At 37.8% G+C, this 19,971-nt stretch overlaps 1 protein-coding gene across 27 annotated transcripts in view; it reads left to right on the top strand.

Annotated features, from left to right (window-relative positions):
* SOX6 (SRY-box transcription factor 6) overlaps positions 1 to 19,971 on the top strand; it is an 833,346-nt gene that overhangs the window by 724,805 nt on the left and 88,570 nt on the right. For 21 of the 27 annotated variants that reach the window (XM_059874855.1, XM_059874857.1, XM_059874853.1 and 18 more), the window contains 2 exons: positions 11,636 to 11,785; positions 17,881 to 18,106. In XM_059874855.1, the coding sequence (XP_059730838.1) occupies positions 11,636 to 11,785; positions 17,881 to 18,106 (376 nt within the window). The remainder of the gene's footprint in view (positions 1 to 11,635; positions 11,786 to 17,880; positions 18,107 to 19,971) is intronic. The other 6 variants (NM_001191418.1, XM_059874861.1, XM_059874847.1 and 3 more) reach the window with 1 other exon arrangement.

The raw sequence follows: 19,971 nt of genomic DNA on the forward strand, positions 1-19,971 counted from the left end.
AAATTCTACAGCATAAATAATTCTCGGGTGCCCAATGATTACTTTCTAAGTACATGTAGGATGAATTTCTCTTTAAATCTTAGGGAAATGGTGAAAAAAACATCCCTTTTAATGGAGTCCAAACTAAAAGCTCTGATAGAATGTACAAATTCTATTTGCAGTCAGTCCCCCAGGAAAACGGAACACAGGGGGAAATGAGTCCTGTGAACACTGAATGGGAAAATTAAGGAACCTAGGTTCTAGATTTCATTCAGCCCCAGCTCACCACTTGGTATGCTTATACAAATCACTTCTTTTTCTAGGCTTGCATTTTCTTCATCTGTAAAGAAAAGGGCTCAGATTAAATCATGTATACAATTCTTTCTTCTGTTAACATTGTGTTGTCTGATGTTTCTTTGCAAGAAAATCAATGCATTACATGGTGAATTCACATGCTTATTGGTTCAAGAAGTCATAAGTGAAGAGAAATTACCTCCATCTCTGGGGTTCCTTTTGGAGAAGGTGTGAGGAAAAGTATACTAAGAAAAGGGTGTGGGCAGAAATTATAGCAATTTTAAGGAGATAGAGACAAGAAAGTAAAAAGAAGGGGTTTTAGTGGCTCATATTAACAAAACATGTATTAATTGTGAGACATTAAGTTAGTTTCTAGGGACATAAAAACAAATAAGACTCAATTCTTTCCTTAATTAGGGAGCTCACAATTTGGAGAAAGTACACAGAGATAGAGAATGAGATATAGTGGGAATACGAAGGAGGCAGTAGACAGGTAAGTCTTTAAGGAGAAAGTGATGAGTAGAATTATGGAAAATAGGAGCAATTAATAGGAAAGGAAAATATGGCAATAAAAAATATGCAGGAGGGGCAAGGGGACTGACTTGGAATTAACCCAGTACGTGACTGTGATGAGTGGGAGGAGTCGCTCTTTCCCTGTTGCTCCTCTCTCCTCCTGTTCTCACAGCCAGTTTTCTATGGTGTCAAATATGAGGGATATAGCTAAACAAGTACCTTCTATGCTGAAAACAAGGACTTCAGTTCTTTCCTTCCATAAAACCACAGCTATATTTCCTGGATCATTTTGTTGACATTGGAGGTTTATGAGAAGTAAAAGTATTTGTGATCTCTTTCAAATTATTTTTAACTCTCTCCCCCACCCCTCCTTCAGTCTGTAATGACTTATTACTGACACACTTTCTTCCCTGTGCTGAACAAGCACTAAATCAAGCTGCTTAATTACCCCTGTCTCCTTTTCACCTTCTTACAGCCTCACTGCTGAACTTACCCAGCTTTTATAGCATTCCTTGGTTGGTAGAATGGTCATCAGCATTGTTTTGAAAGGGTAACAAAATCCAGGATATCCCTGGTGAACTGAGCCAGGCTTGGGGCCTAGACAGCATCAGTCACGTAAGTAATGAGATTTCCTGAAGAATGCCACCCTACCCAACCTGCTTGTTTCTCCAACATCTCCTTATGACACCTCAAGTAGTGTCTAGTATATGAGAACAGAATCTGAGTTAACCTGGGCTAGAAGCCTGGGATTCTCAGACTTTGTGTGGAACCACAGTAAATCAGGTAAATATAAAGGAGAGAGTTGAAGTCTTCAAGTCAGTGTCTATTGAATGCTTTTATAGAATAGCATTTTCTCTTTTCTTCCTTTCTTCATTATCTACCAATAGGCGAGTTGTATTTGAAGGAGAAATTTTTTTTTTTTTTTCCCCTCTCTGGGTTAGATTCCGACAGGCCACTTTAAAATGCCCTTTCTAATTGAAATGACAAAACACAGGAGAATTTACTCCAAAGAGAATCCAGCGTGTGAAGTCGTGTCTGCCTTTTTTTATTGTTGGTTTCCATATACTAGAGCCTACTGGTGCCAATTTAAAGCCCCTGTCAGCTTCCCTTTTTATCAAGTTCTCCTATTTCTACCCGTAGTCTGCATAGTTCTTTTTTACTTTATCAGTCTATTAAACATATGTCACTAGGGTATTTCAGGTGTCTTCTATTATGGCTCACAGCTTGGTTGGAGAAGAAAGTTTAGCTAAAAATTGTGCCCCTTACTCCTTCAAAGTGGCTGGTAGTACCCTTAAGTCTTCTTTCTCCATTTGAGAATATGAAGGACTATTTTAGGAAACGGAGAAGGCAATGTCACCCCACTCCAGTACTCTTGCCTGGAAAATCCCATGGACGGAGGAGCCTGGTGGGCTGCAGTCCATGGGGTCGCTAAGAGTTGGACACGACTGAGTGACTTCACTTTCACCTTTCACTTTCATGCATTGGAGAAGGAAATTGCAACCCACTCCAGTGTTCTTGCCTGGAGAATCCCAGGGACAGGGGAGCCTGGTGGGCTGCGGTCTATGGGGTTGCACAGAGTTGGACACAACTGAAGCGACTTAGCAGCAGCAGCAGCATTTTAGGAAAAGTAGCTGTGAGACATCTGGAAGATGTCAGAACAGCTCAGAAGAGCAGCAATATCAGAATCTCATCTTGGAAAATGATTCTTATCTGGTAGTTAGGAACAGGAAATGGGTTTCATTGTGATTCACTGTATAGCTTATTTTAAATAATTTCAACATGTAGTAGCAGGATGCATATGGTCTTTAAAGTGAGACTGACTCAAAGATGGAAAATAATTCCTATTATACATAACTATTTTGAAGATGAAATAAAATAAGTGTAAAATACCTAGCATAGTACCTGACTGAGATGGTGCTCAATATATGTTTGTTGAATTAACACATGAATGAATAGAGGTGATAACTGAATGACTGGATGAGTGGTGACGTGAAAATCATGCGATTATGAGAATAAAAGTCCTTCCACCTTTTTTTCTGTGGTGCTCTCCTTTGGAGATCTTATGTGATTTATCACAGAAAGCAGGTATAAAAGAATGTGTATTTCACATTGTGGTGAGTATTAGATACACTGTGACACCATCCATTATAAGTTGACATAAATTTGACTCTTTGGGAGGTAAAGCATGCCTTTCTTCTCAAATACAGTAGTGTTGTAAAAGGACCCTGATACAATATATTTCTTAGGTCTTGATGAGACCTAAGCCCGGTGTGTGTGCTCAAAGACACTCAAGAATTTCACTTTAAGGCTGAGTGTGGTTGGTAGGACCTACTGTTTTGTGTTAAATCTAAGTGGACTTAGTTTTAAAAGTGTCACTAGAATACAAATGTAAAATAGGTTTTTCTTTAAGGCTAGTCTCAGGACACAGAACTCCCGAAACACAACTCAGTTCAGTTCAGTTTAGTCGCTCAGTTGTGTTCGACTCTTTGCGACCCCATGAATCGCAGCACGCCAGGCCTCCCTTTCCATCACCAACTCCAGAGTTCACTCAGACTCACGTCCATCGAGTCAGTGATGCCATCCAGCCATCTCATCCTCTGTCGTCCCCTTCTCTTCCTGCCCCCAATCCCTCCCAGTATCAGAGTCTTTTCCAATGAATCAACTCTTCACATGAGGTGGCCAAAGTACTGGAGTTTCATCTTTAGCATCATTCCTTCCAAAGAAATCCCAGGGCTGATCTCCTTCAGAATGGACTGGTTGGATCTCCTTGCAGTCCAAGGGACTCTCAAGAGTCTTCTCCAACACCACAGTTCAAAAGCATCAATTCTTCGGCGCTCAGCCTTCTTCACAGTCCAACTCTCACATCCATACATGACCACTGGAAACACAACTAGAGGTATATATTTGTGGGTTTGTGAAATTGTCATAGGACTTTCTTAATCCAATTTACTTACAAGTTTGATCAATAAGCTGGTAGTGAAACATAGAAAAGAGTCTTTATGTCTTGATTCTAGTTCATTGCTCTTTCTAGATACCTCTCTTTCGGGGATAGAGTCTGAAACTATTCGTGTGGCCTAATAAGACCCTACCCCTCTTTTGCCTCTTCCCGTGCCACTCTGTGCTCCTCAATAGTCCTGCCTTGTTGGCCTGCTTTAAGTTCCTTGAAAACATTATTTTCTTTCCTTTTCTTGCCTCAGAGCCACGGTAATTGATGTTGCTTCTTTCTGGAATACTCTTTATCAACTTTTCCACCTGGGTAGTTCTCAAAGCATTGCTTCCTTAGAAAAGCTATTTTTATCCTCCAAACTATATTAAATACTTTTGTTAGATAGTCTCTTGACATTCTATAGTTTTCTTTCTCAACACTTATCCTAGCCATCATTCATAGTTACTTCCAAAGGGTTTAATAGTGCTGTTAAACAGGGACCATTTCCGAGTTGCTTGTGGTTGCACTTCTATTGTTTAGAACAGTGTTAGGTAATAGTACACTAAATAAAGATTTGCCACTGAAAAAATTCACCAATACTGGAAGTGTGCTTGAAAGGTGCAAAGATTGGTTCATATATCCATTTCTACTTAAATAATAATGTTGAAATGAGGACTAAAGCATTCTTATTCTCCCTCCAGTACTAACTATATGATCTTGGGCAAGCTACTTTTATTCTCTAGACCTTGGCTTATCAGTACAATGAAGAGGTCAGACTAGAATAAATGATCTGTTAAGCCCCTTTCAGCTGTAGGTACTAAGTATGTTACTGTTCAGCTTACAGAAATTTTAATACTGGCTACTTTATTAAAACTGAACTAATAATAAATGTAGAATTTTTTTAGCCATAAAATAGTAAAAGTGTTTCTTAAAGTGCCTCTATAGAATATGAGTGATTTTATAATTTTGAAAAATATTTAGCTAGGCTCATTTTTACATGTACTCTATGTCTTTTATATATTTTGGATAAAGAGACAATTCAGTATCCCAAATGACCACTGAACATTTTTGCAAAATTAAAATGGAAAGACCTATATTTACAAAAACAGTCTTCATCAAAGTTTATAAGACTTTGACTAAGCCTAATGTAAGCTTTACTACACTGTTGACTTTTTAAAACCTCAATGTTATTTGGAAATGAATGTTCATTATCATCATCATTATAACTATGAACAATGATCTGAGAATCTTACATGAAACAATATTTTTGTAAGCTATTATATAGTAGTTCAGTTGCTCAATCGTGTCTGACTCTTTGTGACCCCATGAACTGCAGCACGCCAGGCCTCCCTGTCCATCACCAACTCCCAGAGTCTACCCAAACCCATGTCCATCGAGTCAATGATGCCATCCAACCATCTCATCCTCTGTCGCTCCTTTCTCCTCCTGCTCTCAATCTTTCCTAGCATTAGGGTCTTTTCCAATGAGTCAGCTCTTCGCATCAGGTGGCCAAAGTACTGGAGGTTCAGCTTCAGCATCAGTACTTCCAATGAACACCCAGGACTGATCTCCTTTAGGATGGACTGGTTGGATCTCCTTGCAGTCCAAGGGATTCTCAAGAGTCTTCTCCAACACCACAGTTCAAAAGCACCAATTCTTTGGTGCTCAGCTTTCTTTATAGTCCAACTCTCACATCCATACATGACCACTGGAAAAACGATAACCTTGACTAGACGGACCTTGGTTGGCAAAGTAATGTCTCTGCTTTTGAATATGCTATCTAGGTTGGCCATAACTTTCCTTCCAAGGAGTAAGCGTCTTTTAATTTCATGGCTGCAATCACCATCTGCAGTGATTTTGGAGCCCCAAAAAATAAAGTCTGACACTGTTTCCCCTGTTTCCCCATCTATTACCCATGAAGTGATGGGACCAGATGCCATGATCTTCGTTTTCTGAATGTTGAGCTTTAAGCCAACTTTTTCACTCTCCTCTTTAACTTGCATCAAGAGACTTTTGAGTTCCTCTTCACTTTCTGCCATAAGGGTGGTGTCATCCGCATATCTGAGGTTATTGATATTTCTCCCGGCAATCTTGTTTCCAGCTTGTGCTTCTTTCAGCCCAGCGTTTCTCATGATGTACTCTGCATATAAGTTAAATAAGCAGGGTGACCATATACAGTCTTGACGTACCCCTTTTCCTATTTGGAACCAGTCTGTTGTTCCATGTCTAGTTCTAACTGTTGCTTCCTGACCTGCATACAGATTTCTCAAGAGGCAGGTCAGGTGTTCTGGTATTCCCATCTCTTGAAGAATTTTCCACAATTTATTGTGATCCACACAGTCAAAGGCTTTGGCATAGTCAATAAAGCAGAAATAGATGTTTTTCTGGAACTCTCTTGCTTTTTTGATGATCCATTGGATGTTGGCAATTTGATTTCTGGTTCCTCTGCCTTTTCTAAAACCAGTTTGAACATCAGGAAGTTCACGGTTCACATATTGCTGAAGCCTGGCTTGGAGAATTTTGAGCATTACTTTACTAGTATGTGAGATGAGTGCAATTGTGCGGTAGTTTGAGCATTCTTTGGCATTGCCTTTCTTTGGGATTGGAATGAAAACTGACCTTTTCCAGTCCTGTGGCCACTGCTGACTTTTCCAAATTTGCTGGCATATTGAGTGCAGCACTTTCACAGCATCATCTTTCAGGATTTGAAATAGCTCAACTGGAATTCCATCACCTGCACTAGCTTTGTTCATAGTGATGCTTTCTAAGGCCCACTTGACTTCACATTTCAGGATGTCTGGCTCTAGGTGAGTGATCACACCATCACGATTATCTGGGTCGTGAAGCTCTTTTTTGTACAGTTCTGTGTATTCTTGCCACCTCTTCTTAATATCTTCTGCTTCTGTTAGGTTCCTACCATTTCTGTCCTTTATTGAGCCCATCTTTGCATGAAATATTTCCTTGGTGTCTCTAATTTTCTTGAAGAGATCTCTAGTCTTTCCCATTCTATTGTTTTCCTCTATTTCTTTGCATTGATTGCTGAGGAAGGCTTTCTTATCTCTCCTTGCTATTCTTTGGAACTCTGCATTCAAATGGGTATATCTTTCCTTTTCTCCTTTGTTTTTTGCTTCCCGTCTTTTCATAGATATTTGTAAGGCCTCCTCAGACAGCCATTTTGCTTTTTTGCACTTCTTTTTCTTGGGGATGGTCTTGATTCCTGTCTCTTGTACAATGTCATGGACCTCCATCCATAGTTCATCAGGCAGTCTGTCTATCAGATCTAGTCCCTTAAATCTATTTCTCATTTCCACTGTGTAGTCATAAGGGATTTGATTTAGGTCATACCTGAATGGTATAGTGGTTTTCTCCACTTTCTTCAATTTTAGTCTGAATTTGGCAATAAGGAGTTCATGATTGGAGCCACAGTCAGCTCCCAGTCTTGTTTTTGCTGACTTCATAGAGCTTCTCCATCTTTGGCTGCAAAGAATGTAATCAATCTGATTTCGGTGTTGACCATCTGGTGATATCCATGTGTAGAGTCTTCTCGTGTTGTTGGAAGAGGGTATTAGTTAGAGTTTAACTGGACATGGAACAACAGATTGGTTCCAAATAAGAAAAGGAGTACGTCAAAGCTGTATATTGTCACCCTGCTTATTTAACTTATATGCAGAGTACATCTTGAGAATCGCTGGGCTGGAAGAAGCACAAGCTGGTATCAAGATTGCTGGGAGAAATATCAATAACCTCAGATATGCAGATGACACCACCCTTATGGCAGAAAGTGAAGAGGAACTCAAAAGCCTCTTGATGAAAGTGAAAGAGGAGAGTGAAAAAGTTGGCTTAAAGCTCAACATTCAGAAAAGGAAGATCATGGCATCCAGTCCCATCACTTTATGGGAAATAGATGGGGAAACAATGGAAACAGTGTCAGACTTTATTTTGGGGGGGCTCCAAAATCACTGCAGATGGTGACTGCAGCCATGAAATTAAAAGATGCTTACCCCTTGGAAGGAAGGTTATGACCAACCTAGACAGCGTATGAAAAAGCAGAGACATTACTTTGCCAACAAAGGTCCATATAGTCAAGGCTATGGTTTTTCCTGTGGTCATGTATGGTGAGATTTGGACTGTGAAGAAAGCTGAACACCGAAGAATTGATGTTTTTGAAGTGTGGTGTTGGAGAGGACTCTTGAGAGTCCTTTGGACTGCAAGGAGATCCAACCAGTCCGTTCTAAAGGAGATTAGCCCTGGGTGTTCTTTGGAAGGAATGGTGCTAAAGCTGAAACTCCAGTACTTTGGCCACCTCACATGAAGAGTTGACTCATTGGAAAAGACTCTGATCGTAGGAGGGATTGAGGGCAGGAGGAGAAGGGGATGACAGAGGATGAGATGGCTGGATGGCATCACCGACTTGATGGACGTGAGTTTGAGTGAACTCTGGAGTTGGTGATGGACAGGGAGGCCTGGATTGCTGTGATTCATGGGGTCGCAAAGAGCCAGAAACAACTGAGCGACTTAACTGAACTGAACCTATTTTCCTTCCTAAATCATTAGTTTTCAAAGGAGTTTTCTAACTTAAAGCTATTTATATAAATAACTAATATTTTATGTTCTTTCAGAAAAGGATACAGTAAAATTTAGGGAAAATTTAAATTTATACATAATTAGGCTAAGAAGAAAAAATTAGTACTACAATTTGTTTTAGGAAAATGTAAGGTGCGTTAGTGAAGCCAGTAGTTATTCAGGACCGATCTAGTCAACATTCTAAAAATGACTTCAAGAAAACAGTTTCTTAGAATAATTTAACTTGGACTGAATTTATTTTCCTTTTATATCTTAAAACTCATTGCCATAAAATTATTCATCATATTTGCAATAAATGTAATCATATACCACTGCTGTTGCCTTATCTATAGAGAGAATATCTCTCCTCCCTAACACCCAGTGACTTTATATGGGACATTAATTCAGAAAATATTGATTGATTATCTTTTATTTGCAAGGCACTATTCTTGATACTAGGCATTCAAAAGTAATTAGTTTGGTCATGACTTCAATAAGCTTATAGTTTATCAAAAATGATAAGACATGTGTATAGCTATGCTGTTCAGTCACTAAAGTTGTGCCAACTCTTTTGTAACCCCATGGACTGTAGCCCATCAGGCCCCTCCGTCCATGGGATTTCCCAGGCAAGAATAGTGGAATGGGTTGCCATTTCCTTCTCCAAGTGATCTTCCCAATCCAGGGATCAAACCCGCTTCTCCTGCATTGGCAGGTGAGTTCTTTACCACTGAGCCACCAGGGAAACCAGTGCATATCTATACACAAGGTTTTTAAAAAGTGATAAGCTTTGCAGGAAAGGTACAAATCAGATGCTGAGGATCTTTATCTTACATCCTCTCCAGAGCCATAAGCTTGTTCCAAGAGTTTGAAGCCTCCTCATCTCCTAATGAAAGTGAAAGTCACTCAGTCCTGTCTGACTCTGCAACTGCATGGACTAGTTCTCCAGGCCAGAATCCTGGAGTGGGTAGCTTTTTCCCTTCTCCAGTGGATCTTCCTTTCTCCAGCCTGGGCGTCCCTGATAACTCAGTTGGTAAAGAATCTGCCTGCAATGCAGGGAACCTGAGTTTGATCCTTGGGTTGGGAAGATCCCCTGGAGAAGAGAAAGGCTACCCACTCCAGGATTCTAGCCTAGAGAATTCCATGGACTGTATAGTCCATAGGGCCACAAAGAGTCAGACATGACTGAACTACTTTTACAGCTCCTAATACAAAGCCTAACATATAGAATATATTCAATTAATGTTTGCTTAGAAGGTGAGCTATTTGTAAAATTATTCCGTAAACCTATGCCTGTTAATGAATGGCATTCTTTTATCCAAGACAGATCTAAAGTCCTCAATCTGAAAAGCTCTATACTTATATCTAAAATATTTTGTTAGAATGTGAAAATGTTTACTTTCATGAGCACTTTCTATCTTTACAGTGAACTTTAATTTCTGATTTCTATTGCAAGGCTCTTTCTACTAAATCTTATCTAATATCTTACTGTCCAGTTTACCCAGCTCTGTAAGTTTTATAAACTATGGCCATACTTCTTCCTGCATCTAATGTATCAGTAACCACAACACCCAAGGAACTCCAAGAAATCACAATTCTTAAGGAATCTTGTCTTTCTTAAGTACAATCCTAATAAAGAAATATAAAATAAATGATTGTCAAAACTTTAGAGGAAGCAATTAACACTATTCTATTTCTAAAAAGCAACTATAATGTTCAATTATTTTGAAGGATTTCTGAATTTAATCAACTTTAAAAAAAATAGATTTGTGTCCAACAATCTGTTTTTCAGCTTTTCTTCACTGGTTAAAGTTTCCTGAAGGACTTGTGATTAAGTAAAATTGACTTTCTTCTCATCTTGTGAATCAGGAGCTAAAATGAAGACATAAATGATTTCTAAGGACTCTTACCTGTCTAAGATTTCTTGACTCTTTAATACTCAATAGTAAGGCATATTGGTGATGATACTAGCCACCATTTATCGCCATATAGTCATTACTTTTCCAACTCTCAACCATCTCCACTCCATTCAATATGTAATGTTCCCTCACTGGCTTAGCACCAACTCCATCCCACCCCCATCCCTGCCCCTTTTGAAGACACCTGGCTGAATTTTAAAAGAAAAGAGTGTAACAGAGTAAAAAGGAAACAAGACAGTCCTTTTTCTCCCTGAAGTTCTAGCAGTTTGACTGGCTATTACTTGTGAATTTTTCTTGCCACTGAGTCATTGCACATACAGAATTATGAAACTTTAATTTCTTTAGAGGCTTGTTATATTAGAGAAATTGTTCCAAAGAAAGCAACAATCATGACATAAGCACATCTGGCTCTTGCAAATTATTCTTTATTAAGCTTTCATTTAATTACATGTGCTGAAAGGTCTGTTTTTGATTACTGTAATTTTTTTTTATTTGTCCATCTGAATGATAGTAATGCTAGAAATTACATACAAACCACCTGTTTTTTCTCCTCTACTAATATGGCAAAGTTTGAGCTGTTTTCTCTGTGGTTGATGAACTAGGAAGCTTTTTATTTATTATGATAAAAATATGACTATCAAGGTAATGGCTTAATCTTGATGATAAGAAGAAAAGAAAATATTTGAATGGCATTTTCAAGCATTAAATTATGTTAAAATTGAGGTATCTGAATTCTGGTTAACCATAACAGATTAACACATTTATTTATCACCAGTTGCACCCCAAAGCTAATAAATCGACAGTTAAGGATTTCACATCCTGTGCTAGGAAAAAGAAGCTTGACTTTTTTCCTCCACAAATCTGGCTATATTCTCTTTAGGATTATGCTATATGCAGCATAGAGGAAGGAGGGACTGATACTGGGCCTTAGGCATCTTGAGGGCAGCACTCTGAACACCCAGAGGGGTCAGCATCCCTAGAAAAGTTTAGTCAGTGCTGAATTAGAATGATGTTCTTCCAGAAGTGCCTAGAAAAGTTTAGATCAGTTTCTTAGTTCATGAATATTAAAATTACATGAATGGACATAACAACATTTAGTGCACCTTATAACGATTTTAAGTACTCGAACGAATATTTGAGATCAAAGGAATTAGTCAAATTCCTTTCTGTATAATTGAAGAAACTGAGTTCCAGAGCAAGTCAATCCTTTGTTTAGGGTCCTAAACTTATTTTTAGAAGGACCAGGAACAGAATAATGGCTCCCATAGCACTGCTCTTTCTTTCTGTTATACTATTTATTCTTTTTATATTCTTCTTTAAAAATAGTGAAAGAGAAATTTCAAAGCGTTCAGAGAAATAGTTATCTAACAATACGGTAAGTTTTTTCGGAAGCTCTGTTTCAGCTGCATTTAAAGAGATGATTTTTGTCTTCCCTGTTTTGCAGCAGCTCTATGCCGCTCAGCTGGCCAGCATGCAGGTGTCACCTGGAGCAAAGATGCCATCAACTCCACAGCCACCAAACGCAGCAGGGGCAGTCTCACCTACTGGGATAAAAAATGAAAAGAGAGGGACCAGCCCTGTAACTCAAGTTAAGGTATTTGCTTTGCAGGATTATGGAAACAGTTTGGAAAATAGCTTCACAAGGAAGGTAGTGAACCAGGCTGTGCTGGGCATAAACAGCAGGAAGCAAAGCAACATAAAGGAACCCCAAAATGTTCCTCTTTATGGTAAATTTCATGATTGAGCACTGAGAAACAGGTGTTTCCCTTTTGATAACAATAGTGCCATATTGTGAGATCTTTACCTGAATCTGCAAACTTACTTCTCAACAGTTTTTCCCCTTTGGATTCTGGCTTTTATTTTTTAATGTTCATTGGCATGTATGGCCATGGTTTTATTTCCAGTCTTTGTCATAGTCGTGTGACACTTCTCTCTAACTTTAAACAGGTGGGGAGCCAACTGATAGTGCTAGAGGAGGAGGATCTCAAAACTTTAGATTGACAAGAAAAAAAGAGAACCCGATGCTGGACCTTTATATGGTTTGATGGTAAAGGTCTCTCTCCCTCAAACAATAGTTATAAATGTGGGCTTTGAGGAATGAATGGTGTCATAATCTAATTATGCTTCAATGCCATGTATAGTTGTGATAGGATAAATAGGATCGCCCAAGTTATGACTGAAACATTAATAGATCCTTTCCTCACTGATTTTCAGTGTCTTAAAATGGAGTAGCCAGGAAGTACTTGGTGACAGAGGGGAACTGATGATCCCGTCTAACTTTGTGCTGCAGCTGGTACTTATAGGTTTTTATGATTGTTTTTGCTTCCTATATTGAATTTAAAAATTCAGAAAGTTCAAAGAAACAATTCTTTTATATCATTGACTTACTTACTTTGAAGGATACACTAAGCACAGATGTATTATTGTATGTGTCCAAAGTACTGCCTTTGGAGAAATTTTGCCATTATTACTTCATTACATGGGAAATACCTAAGGCCAATGAAACAGCATTGAAGTCCACAAAATTACTGAAATTGTTTTATTTTCTAAAACATGTAGATAGGAATTTCGAGATTTCAGGAAAGCCATTAAAAATATGGATCCCAAATACCAAAGATTAAAAAAAAAGTAAACATAATTAGGAGGGATAGTTCTGCCTGTGCCTGTCCAAAGGAATTAATTTAATGTCCCCCATGCCTTTACGGTCTCCAAAAAAGTAAATGAACATTTATGCTTTGTGGTTAGAAATATTGAGATATGACAATAGGGGCTTTACATTTAATAAGATAGCATTAACTTATGGAAACAGACTATTTTGTGTTCCAGGACTTTCTTTTTGTGAGTAAGAGAACACTACAATTCAAACCAAAGCACTTTGTTTAACTATAGTTGTTGGAGTATAAGCATATCAAACATCAGTGACTTGAGGTATTGAGTATTAAATATTTTAACATGAAAAAGTCATTTTGTAAGTGAGTTGGCCAAATGGAATTGCACCAAACCAAGCCTTTACTGGATGAGTAAAATGTTCCCTGGTTAGACTCAAGTTTATATCTGCTTTTACCATTCCAGCTTTGTGGGCCAACTGAATTTTATTACTCACTTGACCACATACAAATTCTTAGGGAGCTCTCTGTATAATTTAACTTGACTCTACTTTATGTTAATAACAAAGGAAACATTTATCATACTTATTAGATTGTTTATTGTATGTGTGAGTAAAACTATATAGACTAAGACATAAAGCAAATGTTTTAAATTTTTAAAATAGCTCCAACCTATTATTGTAGAAGTTCTAAAAATAATCTTATGTTTTGCTAATTGAAAGAATTAGGGTCACTAAAATATCTCATGTTTCTTTCTATAGTCATTCTTTCCCTCTGTATATAATATGACTATGTAACCTAGGGCATTGTTAGCTGAAGGTAATAAAAATAAAAATAGATGGTCTTCTGTTCCTTTTTCCCCCGAAGAATTTTTATTTGCTACAGTTGTCAACATCAGTAGTTAGGTTGCTTCTGTTCAAATGTCAGTTCTATGACTTTTACTAGATGTGTCACCTTGGGCAAGTTACTTAACTTCTTTTAATGTTAGTTTTTGCCTCTGCAATTTGAAGGTTAATATTATTATGGGTCTTCAGTGAGATAATACATCCTCTAGCATATAGTAAATATTTAATAAATGTTAGTATAGCAATGATGTTGATGATAGGAATCTGATGATAATAAAGATGCTGGTAAGTGGTAATAGTTATTGTGATTGAAATATCTGGTTGTATACCCTGAGAGGTTCTAAAAGAAACCAAGAAGTTTTCCATTTTAAACCATTATGGAGGAACAGGGATTCTATTTGCTCTCCAAATTTAAAGAAGTAAAACTCAAGACAAAATATAAAACAGTGGTTTCAGACATTTCCAGTAGGAATACAGGAAAGTGACCTCTGATAGAAGCAAAACAAGAGAGGCAGGCACCACAGCTGATCCAGCTTACTGTCTTGAAAAGCTTCCAGGCAATAGTGTGGGGTGTATGTGGGGGTTCCCCACATGCTGCTTAGCAGGCTTCCTGAGTAGAGAGACAAGACTTCAGAGTTTCAAGATGCCAAGGTAGATAGAATTTGTGAGGTAGAGTGCCAGAGGAGAGAACTGTATAGAGAGAGAGCACAGGAGATCCGCAGAAGGTTTCCCTGTATTTAGCTGAGTATTGAACAGCTTATACATGTGAGGAAACTATCTGAGGCCAGGGGGAAAGCAAGATGTAGCAGGCAAAACCACTACGAGGTTCATGAAGAACTGAGGATGATTTGTATTCCCGTTGGCCAGATTGGAATGATCTCTTGACACATGGGTACCAAGTAGAGTCCCTAGCAGGGTGTTACTTCACTGCTGCTGCTGCTGCTAAGTCACTTCAGCCGTGTCCGACTCTGTGCGACCCCATAGACAGCAGCCCACCAGGCTCCCCTGTCCCTGGGATTCTCCACGCAAGAACACTGGAGTAGGTTGCATTTTCCTTCTCCAGTGCATGAAAGTGAAAAGTCAAAGTGAAGTCGCTCAGTTGTGTCCAACTCTTAGCAACCCCATGGACTTCACTAGTAGGGCCAAATTATCTCTATACCTGCCTAACTCAGTTTAAAAGCAAGCCTGGTAAGGCTCTCCATGTCTTAGAACAAAGTCCACAAATATTTAAGGTAACATACAAACTGAAATCCAACACTGTAAAAATCTCAATGTGGAGCATCTATTCAATAATTATCAGGCTTGCAAGAAAATATGAAAAATAATGAAGAGAATAAATCGATCACTAGAGATAAACCTCAAAATAACACAGGTGATAAAATTACTAGATAAGACAATAAAAACAGCTCTTAAAAGAGACTTTCAACTAGACCAAGTGAAGAAGTAAGCATATCTGCTTCTCTTCACCCACAAAGTGTCTGTTGGGGCAGGACAAGCTGTGAGGATGAACAGCAGGCCTGCCATGGTGGAAAAGAATTGACTTGATTGGGAGTTAATCAGTGCTTCCCATGCTCAGTGGCACTGTTGGTAGAAATGGAAATTATTGAATTGTAAGACTAAATAATAAATTAGAATATACAGCCATACTTTTTAATTGAGCTTCACTTTATTGTCCTTCACAGCTATTGTACTTTTTACAAATTGAAGGCTTGTGGAAATCCTGCATAGTCAGATGATGGTTAGCAATTTTTTTAGCAATAAATTATTTTTAATTAAGGTGTATACATTGTTTTTTAGATATAATGCTGTTGCACATTCAACAGACTACTGTATTGTATAAACATAACTTTTATATGCACTGGGAAACCAAAAATTCATGTGATTTGCTTTATTGGGTTATTTGACTTATTGCAGTGGTGTGAAACCAAACCCATAATGTCTCTGAAGTTTGCCTATATTCAAAAATGAATTATAAAACTAGATATTATAAACTCCACATATTCAAGAAACATGAACATTATAAGGCAGGGCATGGAAAATTCATATTGAATGCTGAAGATGAAAAATACAGTGTTTGAGATGAAAAGTACACTGGATTGGTATTGATTTGGAATAGCAACAGATTAGATATTACAGAAGAAAAACTAGTGAGCTTGATGACATGACAATGAAACATAGAAAAAAAGACTATCAGTGCTGTAGAACATCAAATGGCCTAATATATACAAATAGAGCCCCAGAAAGAGAAGGAAGGGACAGAAAATATATTTTAAAGAGTAATGGCTGAAATTTTTCTAAATTTGAAGACGCTGAACTAAGGGATCATAAGAAACTTGGTTAAGTAAAAGAAATGTGGAGAAAACTAACTACATACCTAACGTAGAAATCACCATTATTGAGAAGTGAGTAAAGTAACTAACTAGTCTAAATATCCTTTGAATTCAGAGCAAAGGCAAGTAAATTTTAATTAAGTACTGTTTGTGAGGGATGCGACTATGTTTCCTGAGGACCTATCGTATATCTGCTGCTGCTAAGTCGCTTCAGTCGTGTCCGACTCTGTGACCCCAGAGACAGCAGCCCACCAGGCTCCCCCGTCCCTGGGATTCTCCAGGCAAGAACACTGGAGTGGGTTGCCATTTCCTTCTCCATATCGTATATCTAGAGATAAAAGTACATTGCACCATAGATGTGCCAGATTACTTATTTCCTACCAAGACAAACAAGCAAAACAACAAAATAAAGCTAGGGTATCATGACACTATCAAATTACTTATTTTATCTGATAATTCAGCAAAGAAAAAAAGTGCCTGGGATTTGGAGCCTAATAAACTATAATTCAAATTCTGTCCTTCCCTGTATGGCTTTGGATGGTCATTTTATCACTTTGCTTCTTTCTTTGTAAATGTAGAATACTACTCCCCAGTCTCATAGTTATTGGTAGTTAAATGAGCTAATATACTTGAAAATATCTAGCACAATGTTTAGTCATAATGGCTCTTTTGTGCATGTTATTTACATTTTCTCTTTCTAATCCTCCCTCCTGATTACTATTTTCTGGCATCCCTTTTTCTTCCCACTTAAACAATGACCCTTAGTGCTGGAAGAGACCTTAGAGATCAGCTAGAATCAGGCCCTCTTTTCTATAGATGAAGAAATTGAGTCCCAGAGAAGTGACATGTTTGCCATAGGGGAGAAAGTTCAGTGTGTTCTAAACAATGATGTGAAACGCAAGTTCTCTGTGCCTTCTCAGAAGCAAAAGAGGAGTTAACATTTGCTGGAAATTTTGTTTTAAACACAATACTGCAGATCTTAAAAACCTAGCATTTAAATGAGTATGTTCATATTACAATTAAATTTCTAGAATGAAAGAAGTGTTGTTAAGGGTGTTACATGGCAGAATAAATGAAACAAAAAAATAAAGGTAAGGAGCTTAGCTTTCAAGCTCCTGGTAAAACCAGCGTTAGAAGCCAGATATTTGAATACTGTGCTCAGTATGGAAGAACAGGCATCTTAAAATAGACATTCTGTAAATATATGCAGCAAAGAATATAAAGAGACATCACTTCAGACGTGAAAAATAAATTGCATATAGCATGGTATGTAAAACATAATTATAATGTGTGTTTGCTCTTTACAAAAATTAATTTTAAACATGAATAGAGACCAGAATATAGACCATGAAGAGTGCCCACGCCCAGAAAGCCACATAGAAGCCATGCTGTGGCATGCGGCTCTCTGGGCAAAGGCCCAGGAGAGCAGAAGAAGGCTTACAGTGTTTCCATTTTTAAAGTACTTGCAATTGTTTGATTTAAAATATATATTAAAAAATTAGCGGCAGAGCCCATTTATAGTTCCAGGAACTTTTCAGAGAAAATAACACAAAAGCACTACAGAGCTGCTGAAATTTTAAATAATTCTTTGTAAATGCCCTAGGTTAATTTGGATCCCTGAAAACACATTAGGAAATTAAGCTGTAATGTGAGCTAATTCAGATTTTAATTTGGCAAAAAGAATGATCCAACTACACAGTTAATGTAAATAGAAGCATAACACAGGGAAATTAATGAGGTTTCCTTCCGATGAATCTTCAAGGAGGTAGATAATTAGCTTCTTTTGTTATTATTGTGGAGAATGTGGCATTGTCTCTGAGGTGTAAAATAACTGTGGCTTACTAAGTGATAATGTGCTTCATTTGTCTTTTTTTTTTTTTAATAATTATTTATGTTAAACTCTTATAGGATGAAGCAGCAGCACAGCCGCTGAATCTCTCATCCCGACCCAAGACAGTTGAGCCTGTAAAGTCCCCAACATCTCCCACCCAGAGCCTCTTCTCAGCCAGCAAAACCAGCCCTGTCAATCTGCCTAACAAAAGCAGCATCCCCAGCCCCATTGGAGGAAGTTTGGGAAGAGGATCCTCTTTAGGTAAATGGAAAAGTCAACACCAGGAAGAGACTTATGAATTAGGTAAAGGAAAGCAAAATGCGTTTAATGATGACTGATTCTTGTTTCCAAAGTATTCTTTAGTCCAAGAAAAATTTAAATACTGAAAGTAAATAACGTAAAAGTAAATTCTTTTCTACTAAAACATAACCCAGTGCGGCGTCTTGGGTGACTAGAACTTTCAGGAAAGGTAGATCCAGCAATCAGAGACTTAGAAATTTCTGTGTTGAGTCAGTGCTTTGTCACTGAAGTGACTCTAGGCAGAGTAAGAGTGACCATGAACTCTCCAAGGGCCTAAAGGAAACTGGCCTGAAAGCTGCCTGCCAAAAGTCTAAAATTTTTTGAAATTTTGTTTTCTTTGTAAAATGTGAATTTTATACCTTATCCTATATCAGTTTTGCATTGAAGCAAATATGAATGACACTTCAGTGACATCATATAAAATAAAGTGGATATCTAGTAAGATATGTCATAGTGATCCTCTGTCTTCTTACATTCTCTGATACACTGCCAATTGTCTCTAGGGATGTCATACCCTGATGTGAGAAGTATAGGGGAAAAATGGGATCTGGCATCAGGCAGCCTTGAACTGAGAAAGAGCCTTTACTTACTAGCTGTGTGACCCTGTGAAAATTATTTAATATTTTTTTTAACTGAGTTTCCTAATCTCTGGAAAGGAAATATTATTTCCTAGCTTATAGGTTGGTATGAGAATTAAGACAGAAATGTATATATATATAAAGTCTCTAACATGATATCTGGAACCCAGAAGGCATGCAACCCAAAAGACTAGACAGCCAAATACCAACACATTTACAAATACATGTGGAATGAAACAGTAATTGTGAAAGTACTTGTCAGTGGCAGAGAGCCAAATAAATATGAACATTATTATTACCATGCTCTATAAATTTCTTAATTTTCCAATAAGACACAGAAGTTCAAAGGGATTTGGGACTAGAACCAGCATTTCTTTACCGTATTACCTTCCATGTTTTCTTTAATCCTATAGCCTGAATTGCTTACAGCAATAAATAATGTATAAGTGTAGCCATTTACAGTTTAACCAAACATTTTGTCTATCTTAGCTCATTTGATTTTTCACTATCATCTTATGAGTTAGGTAGTATGTTATTGTTATGCTTGTATAATAAACTGTCGTCTTACAGATAAAGTGACTCACCCACAGCCATGTGGCTGTTAATTAGCAGAGTTAAAACTAAAATCCAGGTCTTCTCACGTATAACTCAGTGCTCCTTTTGAAAACTCATAGTTGGAACATTTGCTGAACAATGCTGAATCTTAAGTGGCTCTTCTGATGATAAGATGTAAATCTTCCTTACTGAAACTGGGGACATTAGGATCTACTCAGCAGTCTATCCTCTTTTTGAGTCAGGACACTCTTTTAGGGGCTCAGAGATTTTCACTCCAAGTCAGTGGGATCACTGTGGCAAAGAGAAATGAATCATTCCCAGCATGTGAATATGATCACGGGATTATTGAAAGTTGTGAGATGAGGGGAAAAAAGCCAACATGAGGATAAATAATAGGCTTGATCTTGAAAAGGCCCTCCTATAAACCACTTCTAAATTTTATTTGGAAAGCATTTGTTTTCTGTACTTAACATAGTGAGGGACAAAAATGACTGTATCACAGGCCCTTGTTCTTTTGGAGTTTACATCTTAGCAGAGTGTATTCCTTAGATCGTGAACTAGAAATGAGCTGAAGTAATAACACCCTTGTTCACACAATACTGGATGGATTTTCTTTTTTAATCAGAAAAGCTTCAGAACTAAAGATACAGGGTTTCCATCGGCTAAAAAGTGGCTGTTTAACTTTCTAAAACTTTTCCATAGGTAGCGTTGGGAATATTTTCTAAACTCGAGTGA

This window comes from Bos taurus, chromosome 15, assembly GCF_002263795.3.
Source record: "Bos taurus isolate L1 Dominette 01449 registration number 42190680 breed Hereford chromosome 15, ARS-UCD2.0, whole genome shotgun sequence".
NCBI lineage: Eukaryota > Metazoa > Chordata > Mammalia > Artiodactyla > Bovidae > Bos > Bos taurus.